The sequence below is a fragment of the Amblyomma maculatum genome, chromosome 8, assembly GCF_055883805.1.
Source record: "Amblyomma maculatum isolate TAMU_Amacu chromosome 8, ASM5588380v1, whole genome shotgun sequence".
Classification (NCBI taxonomy): domain Eukaryota; kingdom Metazoa; phylum Arthropoda; class Arachnida; order Ixodida; family Ixodidae; genus Amblyomma; species Amblyomma maculatum.
Genome location: NC_139351.1, coordinates 124,746,860 through 124,772,779, shown reverse-complemented (window position 1 = coordinate 124,772,779; position 25,920 = coordinate 124,746,860). Strand labels below are relative to the sequence as shown.

General features: G+C 43.3%; 1 protein-coding gene across 1 annotated transcript; it reads right to left on the bottom strand.

Annotated features, from left to right (window-relative positions):
* Window positions 1-2,106: 2,106 nt before the first annotated feature.
* Window positions 2,107-25,794, bottom strand: IntS12 (integrator complex subunit 12). The gene is made up of 8 exons (XM_084577603.1): window positions 25,631-25,794; window positions 19,044-19,235; window positions 16,045-16,248; window positions 15,315-15,481; window positions 14,858-14,924; window positions 14,504-14,596; window positions 13,756-13,881; window positions 2,107-12,990 (listed from the first exon to the last, which is right to left on the bottom strand). Exons 2-8 carry the CDS (start codon window positions 19,218-19,220, stop codon window positions 12,556-12,558), a joined length of 1,269 nt encoding a protein of 422 aa, XP_084433729.1. The 5' UTR covers window positions 19,221-19,235; window positions 25,631-25,794; the 3' UTR covers window positions 2,107-12,555.
* Between the last annotated feature and the right edge of the window lie 126 nt (window positions 25,795-25,920).

The window sequence follows — 25,920 nt, the reverse complement described above, 5'->3', positions numbered from 1 at the left end:
GCAGTGCATCCAGTTTATTTTTTAAGGTTTAAAGTCGCTTTTGTAATTTTTGTAATTGTATAATTGATTTTTGAGTGATAATTTTGTAGCAGATCAAACTAGTGTATGGAACAATTATCAGTTGGCTCCAAGTGTCATGAATTTCTCCATAAACCAGCCTAAAACTAAATTTTTTTTTTTCCCAATTAAAACGGGCTCACTCTCTCCAGATCTTCCACAAGGTTCACATACTGGGAGGCATAGAAGAGTGTGAAGTACAGGAATGGCTTTTCTTTTTAGTAGTACATGTCATGTTCCTGCACTTGCGTGGCACCTGCACATTTGTAAAACCTACCACCATGTCCGAGGACAATTGTTAGATCTAAGGCTCAGTGCCAGAGCTGGGAGTGCATCCGAACAGTCACGCTGGCTTCGTTCTTACTAAGCCATTGTTTGTTGCAAGTGTTGACTGTAGTTAAGGTTTCCACAGAACAGAATAACAGTACAATATGTACTGTTGAGAGAGTGCGAAATTGATTATTAACTTTCAAATGTGTACCATGTTATTTCACAATTTAGTTCATTTGTATTGTAAATTCACTCAAGATAACCAAAGGCACTACGGATATGTGTACACGTGACTGCTAAGTGCACATCTGTGGCGGCGACACGGCCTCCTGTTCGAAGTCATTTCTAAATGTGTTTTGACTGTCAGCTCTAGTTCAGCATCTCAAGTTTTCAGGAAGTCGCGGTAAATTTGTGTTTTAGATCTACTTGCAGTCGGGTGTAATGAAGAAGTTTAGCTTTAGGTGCTGTCAGACAGCAAAAAAAAAGAAAATAAGTTTTGAATATAACAAAACTTTGCAAATGAAACTTTTCCAAACAGTAAACCTTCATATTTGCTGCTACAAGCAAACATTAACCTACAATACTTTCAGCTTGCAGACTTGAAAAGCAGTTCTCTCTTCTCAGAAGCACATTTTTATGGAGTAATCCATGTGGCATGTTCATAGTGAAGTGGATAAATTCAGTAGTGTGCTATATTCACGCACTTGCAAGCCAGTCATAACAATCTGAGAAGAACGGTGAGAAATGAAGAAATGGAGTAGAGACCTGTGCGCATGTGACAAGCGATCAGTCTCCTTACTTGCTACGGCTGAGGTACGAGCCATTTTTTGCAAGTTCAGGATAGCAGACCGCATTTTCCTTTTCTGGGCTGTAAGGAAGGCTGGGACTAACATGGCCGCAGTGGTTCTCACTTTCTTTCGTGCGTGCTTAAGCCGGCAATAACCATGCAAGATATATAAGGCACTTCAAATTGGTTTGAAGATTGGTTTGAAGAAATTGGTTGCCTTGACAACTGAAAAGACCAGTGTGGCAGTCATCACACAGTCAAACTTGTTCACCAGAATTTTCATATGCTATCTGACGCGTAATGTTTCTTTATGCGCTGCATTTCAAAAAATGCGTTTTCTCGGATTATTTTCCGTGCTCCTAGCTCTTTGCTGTGTATTAACTGAGGAAACTAAGGACCCCACCCATAAGCTCAATCAACTGCTTTTTGTTTATTTATTTGTTTGTTTTTCCTTCTACTCCGCATACTATCAACCTCCTGCCTTTTTATACTAGCTCCAAGTGCACATGATAGTGGTAACATTATATTAGTAATCACCATCATTACTAATCACACAGTTCTCTGTTCTCATGTGCACTGGCTTGTTAAAAAAGAATTGTAAATTGGTTTATAGGAAAGGAAAGGTGCAGTCACTGTCACACTTCTCAGTGGATACCCGAACTACTCAGTAAAGAAACAAAGGAAGGTGGGAGTGAAAGAAACAGGTGCACTAGTGGAGGGCTGCGGAGCAATTTTGACCACCTGGAGATTCCTGACATGCATTGATGTCACGCAGCACACCGACGCTTTTGTACATCGCCCTCCATCGAAATGCGGCCATTGCGGGCAGTTTGAAACCAAGAACTGGCTTGAGCTGTTAGCGTTTTTGAATCAAGTTTTCCTGACTTGACTGGAACTATAATGGAGGCTGTACATAACATTTCTTTCACTACAAAGTCCGAGTCCATACTTACTGGCAGTAATGTAAGCAGCACACACAGAGGGTGCAGTGATTTCTCAAGGAGACTTTATCCTTCAACTCACACATTTGTACATTGTCTTGGTTGTAGCTTTGTGTCATGCAACAGCAAGAGGTGAGACTGTGCCTAGAAGATGAGAACTATTTTTCAAAAATTGTTGTAAACCTGTTCCCTGGTGTATGCCAGTATTCCACAATGCTGTTCTTTTGTACCGCTGTTGTGGCACTTTTCCATAATCACAAGGAAGACCCCTCACAGAGCATACCAAGTTTATATTTTCACTTTCCTCTCCTCAGGTTTAAGAAAAGCTTTCTAAGAATGAGCTCCAACAATGTGACATTCCACCCACTTGAGGCAGCCGTGACAGTGAAAGGAAGTCCGAATAGTAATGCACACCTAGTGCTCAAAGCTATAGTACGGAACAAAAGTACATGGAACAGTGAAACACATTTGCAGAATAAGGATTACACAAAGAGTGGTCATTTTCAAATGTGTGCAATAATGTGCAAGCTAGTCCTGTGCAGTGCTCCATTAGCTTGCTCACAGGAACAAGTACATCTCTTATGAACCACCGAAATAAGAATGATGTCCCACAGTGGTTCCTTTAAAGACACTTCTTTTGAATTCTGCATTGATTCTATGTCATTTAAGCTTCTTTTACAGTAGTCGAAGAGAATTACTTTCTTTTCACGACACGAGGCACACTCTTGAGACTGCGTGAAAATTCATCTGCTACACACACAGCTGGTTCAAAACTTTTCAGGTGTAATATAGAATGTGACATTAGAAGCAATGCTGTTTCTAGAGGTTCCTGTCATTACAGACGAATGTGCTAATGCTAATTGCCACTTTTCTGTATTATTTATAAGAACTTAAAGGTTGTGGTTCCAGCCTACCGTCATCACTCTCAGCCGTGTCACATGACCAGCACTATTGCTGAAAACTTGGCCACGTCACGTGGTCTCATGATGTCACACACCAAAGTGACCGGCCAGTGCTTGGCTATGTCACCTGCGAGAACACCTGCCGGGTCACGTGGTTTTGTGACATCACGCACCCCCAATGAGCAATTAGTGCTCAACTATGTGACCTGCCAAGTCTCATGATGTCACACTCCTCACCAACCAATCAACACCACAAGACACCTCTGAACTAATGGCGATATTTTGCGACACAAATGAAATGAGCTGCGCATGCACAGTACAAGCCGAAAAAAGGAGCACGAGTGAGGGCAGAGCAACCACCTGAATAAGGCGATGAAACATTTTCAAGATTAAACAGCACTGACTGGTACAACAGTAATTCAAACTAGCTGCCAACTCGTATTGCTGCGTGCTAGACTGCCGCGATAGTGCATTCATAGCAAAGTGAACCAGAAATCAGAAACACATGGCAGTTGTCCAAGCAATGTGGCTTCCGATGATGTAATGCTTAATGTCATGTGCGGCAGCGTTGCTCCTGTTATCACTTTTGATGAAACTGAGGACGCTGGCCTCAGACTGCTGCCATACGAGATTGGTGTAGAGCATTCTAATGGCGATATTACGCAACAGTCATATCACGAAAGTTGCCACAAATCAATCCCACTCAATTCTGACTGGTGGGCATATTGACCAATAAGAGTGGAACTGAAGGTTTTGTGACATTATATAATGTGATAACTGCGTAATATGGTTCCTGATGTCACCTCTGATGGTACTAAACAACATGGAAGACAAGGGATGCATTAGGTGAATTGGCTTGATGCCTCTTCATTTAACTTAGGCGACACTACAGTCAAATGTCGCTAATTTAGTTTTCGAGGGACCGGAAATGTTTGAATTATCGAGTGGCCGCAGAAAAACTGCCGAAGACAATTTGCATCACAGTAATTTTGTCGAATGAACGCCCGCACAATGGTTGTCTCCAATCAGCATAAAGCCCAAGTGAGAATGACAGTTTTTACTAGTTTTGTCAAGTGCTTTGCTTTGTGGACACTGTCGGCAGTGTCGAAGAATAACACCGAAAGCGTACACGCACCCACTATCCTTTGCGCAGTGGTGCCTTTTTACAAACAGCCCTACCTAGGTGAAAATTCAAAGTAGGACTATTTCAAAGTTGTTTATGGAACAGGTCCCACCTGAAAATGATACCACTTATAAGTGAAGTGGCACCACTTGCAAATGGTACTTGTTCGAAAAAAAATTTCATGGGAGCACTTAAGTCATCTTACATGCAACACCGCGATACCATTTTGGCTTCCCTGCTGTGATACTTGGAATGCCCCCCGATTCCTCAAGAAAAAGAGCATCTCTCTAGAAAAAACTCTCTCCCCCTCTCCATTCTCTGTATCTCTCTAGAGACCCTCAGTAGAGAGAAACTCTAATTACTCACTGTCATTATCTATCACTAACTATAACTATCAGTCACTGTATACCAGAACCCCACCGATTTCCTGCGGAATCTCGCGGATACATCTCGCACGCAGTTTCTGCGGACACCACTCATGAGCTCTTTAAGGCTTTTGCCTTAAAACCACTGTAAATGGTCCCAATTGCAAAACAGTCTCATTGCTACATAAACTACTTACAAGTGGTATACAGTCTCATTGCTACATAAACTACTTACAAGTGGTATGATGTAATGAGAATCACATATACTTCCATGGAAGTCAAGACAAACATAGAGGAATCTATCACGCACGGCAAACAAGTCGGACACTAATACTATCAACTCAATGTATCCATTCACTGAACACACTTTTGCTTCCATTTATCCTCCTCATAAGAACGTCATGCTGATGCCATTGATGACTTGTCCACTGAGCGAAATTATTTTATACATTTGTGTGCAGTGATTGCGCAAGCAGTGAATATAATTTAATATGTTAAACTTTCACAGCAAATGTTCATATATATGTAACAACTAGAATTTAGTGAAACCACCTGTTTTCAAGTGGGACCATTTATGAAAACTCTAGCTTTCAAGTGGAACAATTTGAATTTCCACTTGCTTTCAAGTGGGACTATGTAAATTTTCAGTTCAATATTGGGCGTCACATTTTGAAGATGCTTCACTGCATGGACTAAGAACAACGGGTGGCCAGCGCGCAGTTTCAGCGTGTTAGAATGAGTACGTGGATGCAGGCGGGGGAGATATACCCGAGTCAGAATCGCATGAGGCTATTCCAAAATAAAATAAAAAAAGTGATGCCCATGTAAAATCCGAAACGAGAGTAGTGTAGTATGGAGTGGAGTGAAACTGAAGTTGTGTGACTGCACTAATTTTGGAAACGGGGCTCTTGAAATTGTCATCGTGCCTGCCATGTGTGTGGGCACCACTTTTCTGTGTAATTCAGGTCCAGGGAGGTCTGTTCCGGTGATTAGTGGTTGTGTGGGTTGTACCCTAAATTAATGCCCCTACCCAAATTAATGAGTACCTAACACTGTATATTACATGGGCATTGGTTGGGAACATGCTCCCAGTTTTAATTGCCTGAATTACTGGGGGTCAAATTAACAAGATTTTACTATAGGTCTCCTTAACAAACCTTCAACAGCTCTCTTCAGATGCATTGCTCTTAATAATAATAAAATAATAATAATTGGTTTACAGGAAAGAAAAGGTGTATTATCTATAACACACTTTTCCAAGAACACCTGAACCACACTGTAAAGGAAGGGAGGAAAGTGAGAGTAAAGGGCTTGGCTTGTGGGGTTTAACGTCCCACAGTGACTCAGGCTATGATAGACGCCATACTGGAGGACTCCAGAAATTTCGACCAACTGAGGTTCTTTAACATGCATTGACATCGCATAACACACGGACGCCACTCCATTTCCCCGCCATTGAAACGCAGCCGCCGAGGCCGGGATTCGATCCCGCATCCTTGGGAACAGTAGCCGACCGCCCTAACCACTGCGCCACCCCGGCGGGGCAGGTGGGAGTGGGAGTGAAAATGGAAAATAAGAAAGAGGAGCCGTAGTGGAGGGCTACGGAGTAATTATGACCACCTGGGGATCTTTGCCGTGCACTGACATCACACAGCACATGGATGCCTTTCCATTTTGCCTCCATCAAAATGCAGCCACCAGCGGTCGGGTTTGAACCCTGGTACTCCGGCACAGTAGTCGGGCAGCTTAACCACTGCGCAACCGTGGCAGAGCTTGCTATTAATACTAATGATTGAAATTTGGGTAGGAACACTAGGAGCTTGGTTAGTTTCTTAGTCTCTGTAATAAGAGGCCATCAATGCCAGCAAGCTGTCAGGCTCCAGCCATGAGAAACTGGCTACTAAGTACTTCTTCAGCTCAATCTGGGATTAAACATGCTACTAGAAGGCATATGAGCTAGACTGTTAAAGCAACATTACTTGCATGCCCTGAAGGCTTGGGTTAATGACAATGAATGCCAGTCCTGCTGTCATATTTTGTAATATTGCTTTCCATTTCGCTGGTTACGACATCAGCCACAATGAAAGCAGCAGGATATAGGAAAGAAAATGATAAATCAAAGCTCCCATACTTCAGTTCAATTCTTATTTTCGATGCATGTCAAATGCATCGTCATGCTTGCTTGCTCAGCAGTAACAACGCTGGTCAACCAGTGCTCACAAACACAATGCCACAGTGGTTGGTCCCTGTAGCCTTAACAACCACGCACTTTAATGCACGAATTAAGATGCTCACGGTGCAAAAAGTGTCCACATAAGGTGTCTGCAAAAAGTCTCCGCTAAACTTGTCTGCAGCAAGCGTGTACAGAAAGTATTTGTCTGCATCCCCAAAATTGGTGTGGAACCTAATTTAACAATGGCCAACTCAGCGGTGACTTCTAAGTTTAGGCGGGTCGTCCCCAAAATTTGACTTCATCCGAATTTGACCAAAATTAGTGCTCAATGTAATTTGCCTATAGCCAGCTCATTGGCAACTTGCAAATTTAGGTTGGCTACAACAAAATTTGGCATGCTTATGCATTCTCCACACATGGGAGACTATGTGCACCATTGAAATTCTATCATCCTTTTGAATGAAGTTACTTATCATCAAACAGGATAAATAATGTTTACTATCGCAACCATACCTTCTATAATATAGCGGCATTTGCATGTTTATCCCAATACAGTTGAATCTCGTTACAAGAGACACTCGGTTATAAGAGACATTTGAAAATGGTTTGGTTGGTTTTACTATGTCTTCCATGTTAACAAAATTGCATACAAGAGACATGGTTACAAGAGACACTCGCTTACTAAGGACAACTTTTTCAGGTCCCTGGAGTAAAATCTTCCCTATTTAGAAGAGACATAACCCAGGTGTGCTCATGCAATGCAGCTGATGTGTACCAACTCGTACATGATGCACTTCAGATTCCCTTAGCTAAATTCTGTTCCATATCAGTATCCTTCTTGTTGTATATATCAGGAACTGAGAAGTGCTTCCCCATGATTGGAAAGTCAAAACGACCCCATTGTTTAAGCCACTGGCACTGCATTACTGTCACCTATGAAGCAAATAAAAATGCATGAATGACATCCAGCATTTTTAACTCCTCGGTGTTAAAATTTGATCACAAGATAAAGCATCAGAATCCTGATGTCTTTCTCTTTGCAAACAATGTTTCTTGCAGCACCAAAAGCACCGAAGTTCTCGTGCTTAAAGCCACCAAAGTTATTTTTCCCACCAAACTCCACACCCTACCTTCAACCAATAGACAAAGCCATTATGCACTCTGTCAAGTTGCTGTACAAAACAAGGTTGGTAGAATGCCTGTTGCTCGACAGGCAGCAAGACTGTACAATAGTAATTGATGCGAAGTTTGCTGTACAGGTGATTTCAGGTGTCTGGAACGGCCTAAGAAATGAAGCTGTGTAAAACCGTTTCAGACAAGCAGGTTTTAAATGTGGTGACATGATGTAAGAGGGCCCATATATGGATACTGTGGAAAGCTTCCTTGAAGATGAAGCTTGGGTGAGCATCCAAGAGACTGCTGAGGCACCAGAATCTTTTGAGGAATTCGTATCTGCAGATGTGCTCCCGAAGAGCTTACAGACTGTGCAATTCTCCCGCAAGTAAGTGGCACATGTTCCACAAAGGATGACTACGAGAACATTTCAGAGGAAAAGTGTCAGCATCTGAAGGTGACGAGCACGTAAGAGAGTTTCAAAGGTATTAGAGCAACAAGAGAAGTCCTTTACCTCCAGAATTTGGGAAGGAATACACTCTGCACTCACAAAAATACATACTAGTAGTATGAATGACTTCTTTAAGCTTTCCTGAAAATTTTCCTGTTAATGCGTGTGAATGCATTTATATGCTGATGTGCAATAAACTGACAAAGTGCTTTTAGAATTTTTTGTTACAAGAGACCTTGCTTAGAAGAGACATCTTTTTTGGGTTCCTTAAGTGTCTCTTGTAACGAGGTTTTACTGTATAACAGATGCTGTCTGCCAATGCATATTTCAATGGGAATCCACAACACCTACAGGGGTTACAGAAGGTTACAGAATGCAACCCCTGGATATTTCGCAGTCTATCGGTGGCTTCAAACCTGCAGTATACTACTGTAGTGGAAAAAAAGGAAATTAATTTATTTCCTTGCACAAATTTTTAACTTGTTTCTCTTTGCACGCACATGGAAGCAGGCTCGAGCATTTCGGAGCATCTTTGGGAGCAGTAATAATGCCATTTAGAGCAGCTTTGGAGCAATGAAACAAGAGTTTTGGAGCGTTTGAAGTATGTTCTGGAGCAATTTCCTTAGGTCAAACACCTTTGATATTTGATAATCGCACTCTTTCTGAAATACAAAATCTCCCATCTGATTCCTAGTTCAATGCCTTTCAGACTTTGCACTCTACTCTTAGAAGACAAACAACCATAGCATGTAAAAATATATAACACAGGCTAACCTTAGCAACAACATGAAACAGACTAGCAGCAGTGGAACGCTTGTTGGTGCACTTCATAACTGAACACTTAGTCTGACCTAAAGCATTTGCTTATTTTGATTTGATAGATTCAAATGTCGAGTCTATTACTTCGATGCACTAAAGCAGCGGCACTAATTTGAAGTTCAGATTATTGGGCATGACATTTCTGCTCTCTATCTTCTACATATCCTTTTTGATCCCATCCCTACGCTGATAAATTGCCAAGCACTGGTCAGTTGTGCCTTTAGGAAAGATAGATGGCACTAAAGGGTAGCCTTTTCATCCTACCTTCAGCTTTTTTACTTTACTGCCTCCTGCCAAATAGCTCATCATTCTTTGCTAGAGCAATGCTGGGGCTCATTTTTAACGTCTTAGCAATAGGCCCTGTACGGCTTTCTAATACTCTTGAGAAGCTTCCTAATGATCAACATCATTGGTGTACCAACCCATAACGCTTCAAGTATTACTACACTGCCATAGGCCTGACAAGCTTGGCACTGACAGAAATGTTCGAGGTGAAGTGCCTTCTTGTTTTCACAGCAGAACAATTAGAATAACTGATGCAGTTGGCGCTATCACAGTAGTTTGCACTATCTGCTTCGCTTGCTGCTCTCGCTTTTCTTTCCACCAGTGATTCAAAAGGCTAGGAGGAGATGCTATGTCACACAGTGCATTTTTTTCACAATTCCCTCCAATCACCTGCTGCTCAAACTAAATTTTACTTGCGAAAAAATATTTATTATGCTTCATGCTTCCCTCCTTTAGAAAATTTTTGTGTGTGTTAAGCGCAGTGCAAGAAGCTATATGTTTACCACTGATGCTGTGACATTGTTCCCATGTTCTGCTAAATTTGATGGCAGAACATCAAGACAGCTAGTTTGGAGCAGTTTTGGAACAATACTGCATTTCGGAGCAGGAAAAGCAGAATGGAGCAAATGGAGCAGCATTTCCACCCCTGACCTAGGCTTAGCGTGTGGCCCTAGGAGGCGGCCATATTGAGTAACACCACAGGACACACCTGCCTTTGATTCCTTCCAAGTCCTCTCTTCCCTTCCTCGCCACCATTAGGAGAAAGCACAATGTGCTGCAGCACCACAACTGATAATGCATGAACTTCAGCAGTACAGTCCCACAAGATAAATACTAGACAGTGGATAGATGACAGGAATGCCGCGTTTGTACTAGGGTGGTGGCAGGTGCCACCATACTCAGTATGCTTTTTTTTTTTATCTCTCTAACCAACCTCTCAAAATTTACATCTTAAGACAAATAGAGAGATTATAGATAATATTGTTGAGTGTATGTCTGTCCAATTTTCAATCCCAAGCTTGCACCTTTACGTCACCTGTGGAGTTTTAAACCAACAACCTTCCAATTGCTTTTTGCCAATGTGTAATGCTGATTCGTTCATGTTACTTTTGCTGTCTGTTAACCCTAGGGACTCAGATAACAACCATGGCTGCACCACACCTAGGTGGATATTGACCATGTTCCAGTAAAACATAACCCGCTGTTTCTACGAATCTTCTAACAGTGCACATGTGCCCTTTTAAATAAATTTTCTTCCATAGCTTTACATCCTAAGACATCTGAAAATACAGTTTGCAGTCAGATGGCCACCTAGTGGCAAACAGGAGAAATTTCATGTGAACATAGTAGGACATAATTAAAGGTGCTTATTTCAACCATTTCTGTGGTGCAGCAAACTAGTGTTACTTTTGTGAAAGTGTAAAGAAGCAGTTCTAGGCTTCTTGCATAAAATAAATTTTAACATGGTAGCGTTTAATGCCTTCTTTGAGAAAACCTGGCATTGCTGTCGTTGTAAGCGGAAAATCACGAACAAGCCTGCAGCAGGTGGTAGTTGGCAGGTGGCAAGACCGGATACTGATTGGTCGGCCGGTTGTGTGATGTCACGAGACCGCGTGACATAGTGGAGTTGGCAGGAGCTGCCGATCCGGGCAGCTCCACCGAGATGGGAGGTTGAGATGGTAATCGAACCCTTGGATCTTGAGCCAAACATGCTATGCCCAAGTCATGCAGGTATGTTAGTATGAATTGAATAAAGCAGGACTTTATATTTATACCGGGTGGCCTTTCATGCAATGCGGCAGCTTATGGCTGTATGCTAACAAGTATAGGTGAGATAACGGAGGCACGAATTAAAGAACCAATGATTAAGCAAGCACCAAAGTGCATGTACACAAAGAAGGACCCACATGAGGAACTGCAGACTAAAGTTGTTAATGCTGTCGCATCGTGCCCTAAATTAATGGTGGAGCATAAGTGTCCTTTGAATTTTTTAAACATCTTAAAAATTTACAAAAAGCCAATCATTTAGTATTTCCCCTGCGGGTATGTTACCTAAGTTAGCTTTTTTCAAAATCGCAGCTGAAAATAAAGCTGCAATATGAGCAGGGAGCCAAAATTGGGGTACCGTATCGTTCAGAGAACAGACTTAAGCTCTAATTTACCTTCTTGCCTTGCCTCCCAATGAGGTAATCCTTGCTGGAAGCTGCAAGATAATCCCTCCTGTATATATTTTTTTTTACTATTTCCACCCACAACCTTCTCTGTGCGGTGACAGTAGGTTGGCAATGGTACCACAGTGTCCTTTGTACATCACAGGGTAGAGCTATACAAATCTCATTACACCTCGGCTAACTGTAAGTGTGCATTGTGTAGTTCTAGCAATGCCTTCGGCCAGTAAGGATGAAATGCCCGACCACTGTTCTTTCACCGCTCTGTTTTCCATGGCATTGCTGAACAATGGATTTATGGGACTAGCATTTGGTGCCGAGTTCAACACGACGAACTTGCTGCTCACTTGTTTTCGACAAGATAAATAATTTATCCTCAAGTAGGGTTGTACCAGCTGGACATGGCCAGCACTCCACAGACAAAAGTCGAAGTGATTTTCCAACATGGTCAAAACAGCGTGTAGTGGAAACAAAAGCGGACCTGGAGTTGCGGCACAATGCCCTGAATAGAACTGCCAAAACTAAGGACCGACTGCTTTCAACAAGGTTCTCCATCACACACACGTACACAGCCTGGCCTTGCTGGAAAGCAACGCTATCCAACTGAGGAGGATTAAATTACTAAATGCCAGCTCGACGAGCTGGAATGCGCTATCCCCACCGTCAGACTGTTCATACGAAACAATCAACAAAACACGGCAAGTTATGTGTTCAGTGAGCTTGAAACGCAGTAAGACATATGCGTCTACATAAACAAGCTTGCTTCCCAGATCATCTCGAGTGGTCACGCTGTCTCAAAAACAAATTGTGTTCATATGCAATGATTGAACCTCCTTGCAATGAGTACGCACTTCTGAAGTCAGTGACAAGTTCAAAAGCAGCAAAACGTCAACAGATAAAGAGGAAGACCAACAACAAAGCCTGTCAATCGAATGTGACTTGTGACACACCAGCTGAGGATGTTCCATTTAAATAAGTTCCACACAAAGGAAGTGGCACCCAGACTCAAACAAGTCATGGCACTGGTACACCAGTGTGTCAAGCGGTGTTGTGTGTGCAACAACAACAACGGATCTGCAAAGGGAAGCAGCGGCAAGCGTGTTACTTTGACGTCACTCGTCGCTTCTCCTGCATCTTTGCTGCGGCTTTCTTCTTCATGATCTGTAGCCGCTTGTCCGCAGACATAAGCAGAGATGAGGATGCGGACTTTCCGTTGCCGCCTGCAGTACTGGTCGCAGGGACCAGAGTCGGCGGCGAGGGCCCCGACGAGGAGGCCAAACTGCCATTCCCACCATTGTTTCCTCGAGAAGAGGAACTGGTGGAGGAAGAGGAGGAGGAGGAGGAAGGAGAAGAGGATTTGATGGCGGCCGCAGCCGTGGCTAAGCTCGAGAGATTCTGGAATGCGGACGGTAAAGGCTTCTGCGGCTGTGCGACGGAGCCCAGCGGCTTCAATGGTTTCGGCTTGCTCAGGTTTGCTGCAAGCCCAGCGAGTCCAATGGGCTTGTTTGGACCACAAGAGGAAGACAGTGCAGGAACCTGGGCATAAGAGGGAGGAAGCACGCAGGGCCTTCCATGTCAAAAGAAGAGCGGACCAGTGTGTAAGCCAGCCTCTGGTTAGCTTAACCGTTAAGTAGAAACTTGTGGTAGACAGAGATAGCAATGAAAGCACAGGAGGTGAAGGATGCAAGTGGAAAAAGGTGAAAGGCGACCTCATATCTTAAAGTACTGTTGGCACTGACACTTCCCCGCGTTTTTTCTTTTTGTCATTCCAGGTATGCTTTGTAACAAAGATACATTTGTGCTAAAATGCCTATGTTTTGTACAAGGGAAGAAGAATGATTACAATTCCGCCACGTCCACTGTCTACTGTCTGTCAAAGAGCTTTCAGGGCGCATGATGGCCTAAGTTACTTATGCGCCATAAAACCCCATATAACTAACTTATCAGGACAGTGCAAGCCTGGTCATACAAAGATGTTGTCTAACTAGCTTCATTTGAGACTTTGCTCTGAAATCAGTGTTTTCCATTTAGGTCTATTTCAATCAGACAAACAGCACATTACGTGTAATGCATCTTTTACCTTGGAAATGCTGTAAAGCTACGGAGCACTGTTGAAGGTACATTTCTTAAGTTGCAATTCGATGAAAGTGCGACCCGAGAAAAATCAAAATGGGTTGTTCCCCATCAAACGTGCCACTGTGAAGCAGCCTCTCACGAGGTGCATTGCCAGTGAAACTGCTAAGTAACAAGTAGAGAGAGACAAACAAAATTGCCGACACAAATATGTCTCCGTTTTCTCACCTTAAGCTCGGAGCGTTTGAAAGGCTGTGATGTGAGTGGTGGCGGTGTTTCCGGCTTGCTCGGTGGAGTGAGCTCGCGCGGGACACCAAAGGTCATCTTGGACGCTGGCTTGGGAGGCTTGATGGTCTGAACAGGCAGCACAGACTTAGCTATCTACCTATTATCTTGGAACACATCAAAGAGAAAACGTCATTTCGGGCAAGTGGGGCCAGACGGGTTGCAGAAAACTCCTTTCATTCAAAGTTTGTTTCGTTTAAAGCGATACAGAGAACAAATACAACAAACTTCTTTCTTTAGTAAAAATCAATTCTGACTCTTACTGGCTACCATGATGTCTTAATTTTAAGTTCAGCTTAAAAATGAAGCATTTTTTTTTTTATTCATTTAACCGCTCAATTCAAACTCGTGACATCAAGATCAGAATAGACTGTAGATCTCCGTCGGATATTGAATGGTGGTGCAGCATAGCATCTTTACACTGCTTCCTCAGCATCCCTACAGTAAGGAAAAATTTAGACTAGCCTTTATCAGCGAGACTACGGCATTCTAACTAGACCTATCCATCAAAACTGGAGCATTAATAGGCTAGTAAAGGCCAAAAAATGAAGTAAAGGTGTCATCGCTGGTTGATTTACAAGTATAAACTGCACGCACCAACACTGAATTTTTTTGTTCAAGCAGCCATTGTGGAAAATTGACACGGTCGCACTTTCACGCAAGACAAAGCTGGCATGTCGACTTGGCTCACCATTTTCTTCATATTTTTCGTGCATCGGGCGCAGTACCAGACTAGGCGGGGGTCGTTGACATCATAGTCGGTTGCAGGTGGCCTATGGCACTCCTGCGCGAATCAGGAGAAGAGTTATGAGGAATGTGGGGCACAACCTTCAGCACTGTTGTATGTTGATGTGAGAATGCACTTAAAGGTTCAGTTGTGGCTTTGCTATGCAATGATGTCATTTCACGTGGATGACCGCCACAATGCTTCGAGGGGGCAGTTCAGCTTAGCAGCCGACCACACAAGTCGGCTTCATGTGATGCGCAACTAAGAGAAACTACATTCACCACGACAGGTTGTTAATGCTTTCATCCAAACACTCACCTGATGGTAGAGGCAGTGACACTCTTGACACTCTATTAGCTGATTCTTTGCAGTCACATCTTGCTGGCTACGAATGTGAGGAATGGACAGCATACAAGGTAGAATTAACTGTGGAATGCACTACGCCATTTAGTTGGAGAATTCTCTCGGTACAGAGGGCTTGTTTTATAGAAAAAAAAGAAACCTATTTTAGTGGGATTTCTCATCTTTTCTCATTCAAGACTATCAAAAACATCTCTCGGCATCCTGACACTCAACAATGATAGAACGGGGACATTTTCAAAATGACGAACTAACAGACGAGCTGTCAGCCCAAACCACAAGCACAGCATGATTTTCAGTTCTCTGTTCATTTCAGACGTAGCTGTCATGCTTTCTCTGTAAACAGCCCCAACTAAGAAGGCAGATCATAGATGTTCCACAATCCAAAGAGGGAAAAAAGCAGTGTTCCACTCACTTGCACATCACACAAACTTGACCCATGTCAACAGTGAAGTCTTCCCCATCGCTACTCGAATCGGGAGAAGAGGACGAGGCGAGGCGACTAGCTGGCGAAGCCGAGTGGGATGACACTAGTTGCGGCGATTCTGTGCGAGCACGTTTGGCTTCTAGGAGGCCGCTAACCTACACAAGGACATTGATGAATCGTAAGAACTCGCAACCAAACAAATAATGGAAAGTATGTGATGAAGATCACATCACAAAATTTTAGTACTATTTTAAAATAGGTGGGCAACTGCCACGAGCAGCACTGACAAAAGATAATGAAACAAATTACCAGGAGACTGCTGATGCATACAAGGCAGGCAACTTTGAAGAATTATTAACACTGTGTATTATGGTACGCAGTTTGGTATGATATGTGTGGGTTTTAATATCTCAAAGTGACTCGGGCCACGAGGGATACCGTAGTGAAGAGCTCCAGATTAACTTAGACCGCCAGAAGATAGTTAACATCCACTGAGAATGCACAGCACATGAGCACTTTTAAGATGTCAGTGCACGTTAAAGACGTGTTGGTATATGAAGCACCTTCTTTGTAGAGGAATATGATACAGACCTGAAACAATGCCTTCTAGGTCTAATCGCAACAAAGCAAAGATGCTTCAAGTCCCATGTTTTAACTGGCCCCAGATGGTTTGAGCAACTGGTGAGAGATAGTCCCCGGGTAGAACATGGGCGCTTGCCTCCAGGACAGGTGACGGGGTGTCTGGCTTTGCTGGGAGAGGGGGTGGCTTGCACTCCAGCGGTGGTGGGTCCTTGCGCCTTGGCTCATCGCTTGGTGATGAGAAGCTCCGTACGGCGGACAGTGCGGGCGGCCCTCCATTGCTGCCAACCTCCTGCTTGGGGGACTGTCTCCTCCCGAGAAGGTGCGCCCGTCCATCGCTCTCCTGCGGCACCATGAGATCATCAGTGAGCGCGCCATGAAAGCACGGGAGGCACCGCCGACATCCCACTTCTCAGTCAGCTACTCGTCCAAATGTACACAATTTTTGTCCTTATCAACAATTGAACCTAAGGCTCTTTCTGTCCACGCTGATATTTCATCCAGCAGCAAAAACCACATTTGTAGCTGCAAAAACTGCAACTAGAATTTTACTGCCGCTTGATTCAAACTTACATCTGGACATCTACACCAGCAAGGACATATCGTAATGACTGTCCTGAAGTGGATGGCGTGACATGTCTACTCTACAAGCGGCAACAAGTCGCTGAAATGTCACAACTTCAGCACCCAAGGTTCTGTGTGGGCCTGTATGTACGTCATTTCGAGCTCTTGAATATGGCTGTTCTTTTTTTTTCTCTTCCAGTTTCGAATTAAAAAACAGCTCTTTCTGGGAGCGATTCACAACACACTCAGCTCTACTGCAAATGTTATATCTTGTTCTCACTGCTCTCTTTTGACACGCAACTAGAAAGCACTCTTTTTATGGAAAAATCTCATTGCAGTGGGCTTTTAAATTTGTCCTCAGTGTTTCTTTGGCCTGAGCAAGAGCATGCAAAGAAATAAGCAAGCCAATCTTCTCAAGCTGGATCCCATAAAACAAATTAATATGTTCACAAGGGAACAAATCAAAAAAGGCAAAAAGGTCACATTAGAAGACAACACAAGGCACTTTGACTCTAGGCGGAAAGCTCACTGACAGGGAAATAGCACATTGGCCGTCTCCTCTTATGGGCACCTCTGGAAGGTATGCAAAAGGCGTGTTTCATGCCCGGCCACCAGGCATGCAATGCTTCAAAGAGTTCAGCAAGACCACATTTTTCCACTCTTTCAACCCTTGTTCCAGCAGCTGAAAGACGATAATGTGTTCGGCACCGCAACAAGGATTCCTCGCTAGGACTCTATTTCCTATTCTGGACACCACTATCAGGGTACACACGAAACAATGAAAATCTATGACATCGAGAATATATTTCTGGAATACAGCCCATGAGGTCACAGGAGTCCTTAAACATTGGAGGGCAAGAATTGAGGTTTAAATTCCAAGTAATTACCACATTGACAAAAATCAGTACCTCTTGAAACAATCCCATATCCAAGTCTGAAGTGACTGCAAGGAAGGTCATGAACAATGTTTAACAATCATGTAGCTATTCATTTTTTTTTAAAGCCCATAATAGATCGAAACTTTGCACTTGATGATCTTGCTGAAAATGAGAGGAATAAATTGTTTTCTGCTGCACTGCATCTGAAACTATATGTAGCCAGCCGCTGATAAATGCTCTTGTTTTATCTCAAATCTTTACATTCTGTCAGAAATGTGGTTACTGATCTTCTATGGTTCTCAAATATAAGTCAGCATGACAGACCGACGCCTCTTTTTCTGCAGTATTTCACGTTGGCTTGTTCAGAGAGGTGACTTCCTTGCCAACCGTCTTCCGAGGTATTTATATCTGTAATTGTCAAGACAAGGCACCTACAAGAGTATGTTGGTAAGTATCATATACAAGGCATTGTCTTCTGCTTCACCATTTTTAAACTGGCATTTTTGTTTTCTTCTTCTGTTACATCATTGCTGCTTTTCACCATGCACCATGAATCCTTTTCCTGATCTATCTATGACCCAACGGTGTTTTATAACTCTGTTTTACTTTCCCCCATGAAAACGTCATTGTGTTGGTGTAGCTAACATGTAAATAAATAACAATGTGGGTTCCATCCTTGATTAGTGGGGCTAGAACTGTGGAATAGCCGCAAACTGAACTGCAGCTAACTTGCTAAGTGAGGCTACCACAACCTGTGCAACCCTGTTTATTGCCTTTTTTACACGGTGCCTCATTAATCTTCCTATAGTAACAAACCTCGTTCATATCTAATTGAAATAGCCTGCCTGTGTAATAAAAGGGTAACAGAACAGATTCCTGAAGTACCCTTGCAACAAGTCCTACAACAATCACTAGAGCATCAACTCTAGACACAGCAACAGCAGTTGCTTAGATACCTGTACATTGCTGCTACCTTGTACACTGTCTGTTTCTCTGCCACTATATATATTTTTTTTCCTTCTATCTTTTTAGAATCGGGACGATGCTCCTCTTGAGGTGAGGCGGAATGCCGCATGTATTATGGGTAACTGTCTGAGTGGCATCGGTCCTTGCCATCGGTGCGGCTCCCTCGTAGAAAAGACAAGGGAACAGAAGTCCGTCGTTGACTGCAGGCTGCCCAACCGGCCGTTGCCGCTTCTCTGTTTTCACCCGTGACAATATTCGGGAGCCACAAAATGCCTTCACAGCTCACTGTGTGAAGAGAATTGAACGCAGAATGTAGCAGGCGCATGCGATATGGCCCTCAACCAACAAGGAGATCTCTCTCAAAAACAATACTGGAAACCATTCATCAGACAAGTACAAAACGCTGGCTCAATAGATGAAATGAAGGCAAGTTCCAGAGTGCAAACCAGCTGCGCATCCCCACAGGAGTCAAGGTAATACCACAAAATGCATGAGAAGAGCCAATCTTCGATAAATGACAGCGGAATGTCACAGCAGTTCTAGTGTTGGGACTTAAGCACATAGTATTGGCATCAACTATTCTTCCTTTCCCTTTTTGCACAAAGCCAGTCCAGCACTGAGTGGAGATCAGCACACAGTTGCTCAGTGCAGTCTGAGTGACCACCACCACACAGCCAGAAGTTCCAGGCCTAAAGAGAAGGGGAGGGGGCTGACAAAGAGGGCCACTTGCCAGCTTGATGGTGGTGAGCAGTGTTTTGGTGTCCCTGCCAGCAGAGCCCGTGGTGCCCTGGCGTTGTACCAGCGTGTCTTCGATGAGCTGTCGAAGCTGCTCGGACGAGTCCTTGGCCTTGGAGTGGAGCAGGCGCAGGGCCTTGAGGAACAGTGGGTCCAATTCCAGCTGAGCCATGAGCCTTCCTACTTCCTGACAAGGCAAAGAGAGGGACAGCTCTTCAGGAGAGGAGGTGTGCCCACAGCAACTCCATGTGAGGCTGGCCGTCACCTTCTGCTTGAAAAGTGAAAGAACCTCGCGCATGTTCCTCAAAATCAAAAGAATGTTCAAACACACTGCTACTTTTATGGCTCCTCAATGTGAGAGATAAAGATGAGTGCAAGGTTTGGCATTAAAGTGGTATTTAAGGCTGATAACAAAGAAGGAAGTCTGCACTCAGTCATCTACAATACGAAAGCAAAGACGAATGCTAGAATGTTACATGACATGTTTTGTTGTCTATGAAAAAAAATGTGGAGCTCCTAGTTGCTTTTTGAAGACAACTAGTGTTAGTTATTTTTTTTTTTTTTTCGTATGAGTGACTTCCCGTCCTTCTCCAGCATTAGAGGGCACAGATTCTGTGCGGTAGCACATCAAGAACTATCATCATCATGGAACACATCCGGCGTTGTCTGCGAACTACAGAGCAACGGCTGGGACAGCAAGTGTGCATGTGTTGTGCAGGCTGTGTGCGGAAAATGGTGTGTTCGTTTGTTCTGTAATGTGCGACCGTATTAAACTTTTTTTTCTCAATTAACCTCATCGTGTCATCGACGCAGTGGCTCGTCTTCACCCCAAGTGAGTGAGGCTGATAACGTCTGAGAAGTGGGATTTGAACCCACGCTCGAATTTTATCAGCCTCACTCACTGCCGAGAACTCCCATCTCTTCGAGGCACAAGGAGAACAGTATGAGTGCCAGCTTCATGCTTTTGTCCTTGGTAAACATTTGTGCTTCAAAGGATATCAAGCCAAGACAATGGCTAGCAACTGTGCTGTCTACCCTTATGTGCCAAACTGTGACAACGAATACTGACAGGTGGAGAAAAAATATTTGCTTACATCTTTTGCTACCTTATATCCCTCTGCAGTCAAATGCAGCTCAAGAACGAAGCATTAGACGCCCTTCAGGAAAGGCCCTTCACTGAAGCCAGTGGGGTCGACTGGTTTCATTGACATCACATTCAATCAGATAAAGCAGCAGTGAATCCCCTTTCATCTGTCACTCCCACAATGACACAATAGCATGCCTAAGGAGATTATTCAAGACTTCATGACAACTGGTCGACAACACTGGCTGACGCACCTCCTCTGAGGGGCATTAGCCATTCATTCCAGAGTAGTATCCGACTACAATCAGTGCAAATTTTGATCCCCTATTGCTCCAAACGCTACTTTCTCAAGCTCGGTGGGTAGGTTTGCTGATGCCCAGTGACAAAAGCACCTTAAAGGTCTCTAAGAATGAATTGTTTTGGCTCATATGTACATGTAGAGAGCTGCACAGCGTGAACCAAGCACCACTACCAGTAATGCCAAACAAGCAAAGCAAGGAGAAAGGGGTTGCCCAAGTCTTTCAGAGCCCTAACAAGCAGCTTTCAAGGAGTTGCGATCAGAAATCAAAGGCAAACCACAAAAATCTTAGCAGCTAATAATGTTTTAGAACCTTCTGCAAATACACAAAGAGAAGCATGCATAGCATTGCTGTCCAAAAAGTGTGTTTTCAACCGATGTACTATGACAGTAAGAATGTAGCAGCAATACTAAGTGGCCATGGTGGCCGGGACTAAAAATGAGGCTACTAGCAAGAAAATTTGTCAGCAGGTCTTTTGTAGGATTAAGAGGAAACAAATTTTCAAGCTTAGTGGGTTAATAAAAAGAAGTGTGTCAAAATTTACACTTCTGGCACCTTGCACACAGCTCACTTTCTTTATTTGTGAAGCGCAGAAGAGGCGAGGACAAGAGGAAGATGAGACACACACTCACAGCTCCAAACTTTATTGCAATCTGGAATAAATACTTTGCAAGCATAAAAGAAGTAACCATATATGACTATCATAAGCCGTCGATTTTGCTATTAGTAGAAAAGACACTTCTTTTTAAAGGGACATCAGAAGGGTGTCAACTGAGGAAGCAAGGAAAGCTGATGACACTTCCAGATATTGAATTGCCGATCATTCTCTCCCCCTCCCCCCATAAAAAAGAGATATTGGTGATTAAAAATGGCCTCCACATTTTCCCTCACAACTCATACCCAGGGTGAATATAGAAATAGGCAAACAGAACGGACCGATACCTACTTCTGCCCACGAATGCGTCACCTAACCCATTTGACTCAGATGTGTTTTTCTTTCCCTTTTTTGCCGCTTGATCCTCACCACAGCTTGGCAGTATAGGAACGATGGGAAAGAATGCCAGACATGCCACGGTCTCCCGCTTATACAGCACCCCATCTTCTTTTTACAGTTCTTGGCAAGACAAATACAGCATCTTCCCGGTGACGTAACCCTGGGAAACGTGCCCACAATCTTTACAAAGTTCCACAAGGTGCCTTATGAAGCTCTTTACTGGAACACCAACCCATCTCTGGCTTATGCAGCATTTGCTGCAGAGCAGATAAATTTTACTGACTGTGCCATTTGTGCAAAGTACAGAAATGTTCCGATGCTTCCCGTAACAGTCGAGTGGCCTTACTGGAGGCATAAGTGGTTTGGACACGTTTAGACAACCTGCCTAGGGTAGAACCCGCAGCCTCAGATGGTAGAGAAAACCAGGCTTGTGCTAAGCAAACTACCGATCTGTTTAACACTATGCGATACCCAATTAATATAGTATCTACAGATGTCATCAATCAGAGCATTAGGCATTTAAGAGGCCAACCACTGAATTTTAAGCCTCCAACTTTTTAAGCACAATGAAAGGCTTGCTGGCAAAGGTGCTTAATTCTAGAGCGATTGTGTTAGAAACGCATTAACGATTTTTACCGAGAATTTTTCAATGAGTACACACGCCTGTGTTTATGTATCCTGATGCTAGATGAAACCATGATCAGTGAGTGTGATGGCGACTGATTGCACGTCGACGAAAATGATGTACCGTAGACTAATATACTGTGCACCTGCCAGAGAGAAATTAAGAAATTTTGGTATACAGTCGCGTCCATCTTAGTTTCCATGTCCAAATCTTTTAGAGCAAGTGGCTTAAGTTTTGTAGAGTAAACTTTAAGCGGACCATAGCTGCACTGATCCAAGAAATGTAAGACACTGTGGCACCATCTAGTGAGATAAGCATCAGCAATGCAAAGGGTGCATTGGGGATGGCGTAAGCTATAGAAAACCCTAAAAGAAAAACACCACAGTGCACTAAATGCAAATCAGTGATATTCTACTGTGATGTGGTCACGTGATGGGATGCACTGATAACTAAAAGTTTTCACCGCGAAATTGCACTTTTTTGTTTTATGTGCTTTCAATGCAAAACTGAAATCATATATCCTCGTTTATAATGCTCAATTTTTATCCGAGGCACAATGTTTTCATTTCCACTATAGCCTCATAACACGTTTTGGTCATTGGTTGATTCCTTTGAATGAAAAATCAAAACAGCCACAGAAAAAGAATAAATAGCTTTTAGCTTTCATATGACGACACATGACGACACACCAGTTGCTGCTGCAGGATATCTGCTACTGCAAGGTATTGACCCTAGACTGCAGTGCTGTGATAAGCTAGCCAGGCTTGTGATTATGCCCGTTCGTTTTCCACATTACCCATACCCATATGACTCAACGACAAACATTGACCAATGAAAGTTTTGCTAACCACACTTTAACAAGGCTGTGGAGCCTGTGCGGGATTGGTTTAACCCCAGATGGAAATGTGTGGAAGCGTTGACGTATCACATGCTCTGCGTGCTGAGACAGGTACGACTCCCAATGCCGACTTGCTGCCAGGCATGACACAAGCTGACATCACCAACTAGTTTGTTTTATAAATTATTAATCATTAGCGTTTCCCTTAAGTTCATAAAGGTTTAAATTTCTCAAGGCGTACAATTACATCACCGCAGGATCAGCAAGAGTGTGACTGCTGTGCAGGTACCGTCAAAGTGTGTTGTCATTAGGGTGATTTGTTTCAACCAATATAGATCCGACTGCATGCATGTATGGTGAGAGTAGAAAATGCTGAAAATTCAAAAATGCAGCCATTGGTGTCACTTGCTATTGGGTTACAAGGCATGCCGTAGAGTATGCAGATGGTTTAGTCCTCCAGGGTGCGTTTTATGCAGAAAGTGCTTTGTGCTCTTTTAGCACAAAGCATAAGTACCATCTACCATGAAAGTTTATGAGATACCACTTTCTTCGTTTGTCGATGTCTGTTCAAAACAGACGAAGGTGCAAATGGGTGGCAGGTCTTTTGCATGTACTTGTGACTTAGGCACTACACCGGCACCGAATCCGGATTCGCCTCATCCGTCAGATTTGCAGATTTCGAGAGAGCTGTATAATGTGGCGAACATTATACGGCCTTACTCATATCGCTAGGAAAAACACTGTCGTGTGGCAGCAAACACAAGAGCAACTGCGAGGTGCTAAATTGCTGAGTGATCACCTTCGGTAAACAGTGCCCATTTTGGTGATCGTCTTCTGAGCAGAGGAGTTGTCTTACTTGCGTCAGTAAGGTTGGTACCTGAAGATGGCTGCACGTATGCCAGAGGCCCTTGCATGTGGCACCCGCGATAACTATGCATTGATGAAAGACTAAACACATAAAGCTCAAAGTTGACTGTGTAACTGCCACTGCGTATTGAAAAAAAAAATGTTCACGTCAGAATCGTTACAACTTAAAGCCTCCAAGACAATGCAAGACAGCACACAGTGGCCCTGTTCTGCAAGTACATTGCATCAACGAATGGCATTTGTCAAATCAAATATAAAATGTTAGGAACTAGATCACACGTAGCTTCGAAGACGTGAAACACCATATGGCGTGCCGTAGCCTAAAAAGTCCCCTGTGGTTAATTCTGCATCATATTGTAAACCAACCTATCCAGAATAGTCAATTCACTTTTCAAAATAATGCAGTAGGTTTAACTTGAGCTGCAGTGTATCGACATTCACTGAAAACACCACGCAGCTTTGCTAGAATTAAAATTTTAAAATTATAAACTAGTGTCAACATTTCTAGTGTACGGCTAAAAGGTTTAGCTGCTCCAAGAATGATGGCATAGAATCAACTAGCCCTGCAAGCAACTCTGCAGCTCGGTGACAGTTCCAACTTTTGGGTCATAAAACGAAGAGTTGCAGCTTTTTCCAGGCTTCGCTTCTTTACTGAAACCTTTAGTGGACAGGCCTTTGAGGTGTGCAGCCATCTAGACACGAGGCAGCCCACCGCCTTGAGTGCATACAAGTTAATTGTTTGAGTTTAATTATAACTACAATAATTATAATTAATTATAATTATAATACTGTTCCCATATAGCTACCCTACATTTTTGCATGCAGTTATTGGCTACGAAACAAATATATTTGCTTTCTAAATTGCAAATCATATTTCAAATAAAAGCATGACTGGGCCCCGTTCAAACAGCTTGATTTGTGCAGCTCGTGAACAGTTGGGGTGGCAGAAGTACAGAACATCATACAAAAGCACGCAGCATGTCCTCTTCATATGATGCCTCGCTCGGGATGCTGCGAGAACCTGCAGATGATGGGTCTCTTTGGCTCCAGCCTCATTCTCTCTACTTAAACAACCGAGGCGTAAATGTGTAAAAAAGGGGTACGTGTTTATTATGACAGAAGTGCCGCTACCAGTGAACAACTGATATTGGCACATCCTGAAGCAAGCGTTGGGCGTGGGAGATTACGTACAGCATATTTACCGATTATATATATATATATATATATATATATATATATATATATATATATATATATATATATATGTATGTGTGTGTGTGTGTGTGTGTGTGTGTGTGTGTGTGTGTGTGTGTGTGTGTGTGTGTGTGTGTGTGTGTGTGTGTGTGTGTGTGTGTGTGTGTTTTGCGTGTGCAGATGCGCATATCGTAAAGAGGTCGGCACCTTCTTGAAGTGAAACATGCCTTGATGTTGCTGAACGATTTCGTAATTTTTTCCCCACTGCGTAAAAACCTGACAGACGATCAACCATGCAAAAAATATAACACCGAAGGTAGTCCCCAAACTGCTCACAGCAGGAGTCTCAGATGAACCGGAGTTCATAACACCAGAGAAAGTTCCGCAGCACGCGAAAGCGCTCAAGCACGCTCGCGAAGAGCGCACCATCAAAGTGCAGAAAGAAAAAAAAAAGACAAAAAAAAAAAAGACAAAGAGCGCGGAGGAGAGGGGGTTTAAGAGGAGAGAACGAGAGGGATAAGACGGAACGAGCGAACGAGCGCCCTTACGAAGAGGAGGATAGAAAGATGAGAGGAGGGAAAGAAGTATGGCAAACAAAAGAATAGTTCGCTCATGGCGGACAACCACCCATTCATAGCTGCAGAAAAATAATTTCCATTGGCTCTGACGAGCCACACTTACGTTTCTGCTCGGGAAAACGGATTTGCTGGATGTTCCCACGTTTATTAGGGGCCTCAGAACTAGTATTTGGTCCCTGCGCCTAGGTTTTAGCGAGAATTTTGTTGCGAGCTCCGCCGCCTTCGACTAGTTGACGATTCGCGATGCCGATTGCGGTGCGGGAGCCATGAAAGCATGAAAGTTGGACGGGAAGGAAGTTCGCTGTTGGACGAAAAGTGTCCCCAGCTATTTAGCATGAACAGCAATTTTCCAAGCTTATAAGAACATCATCTTTACTTTTTTTATTAACTGCA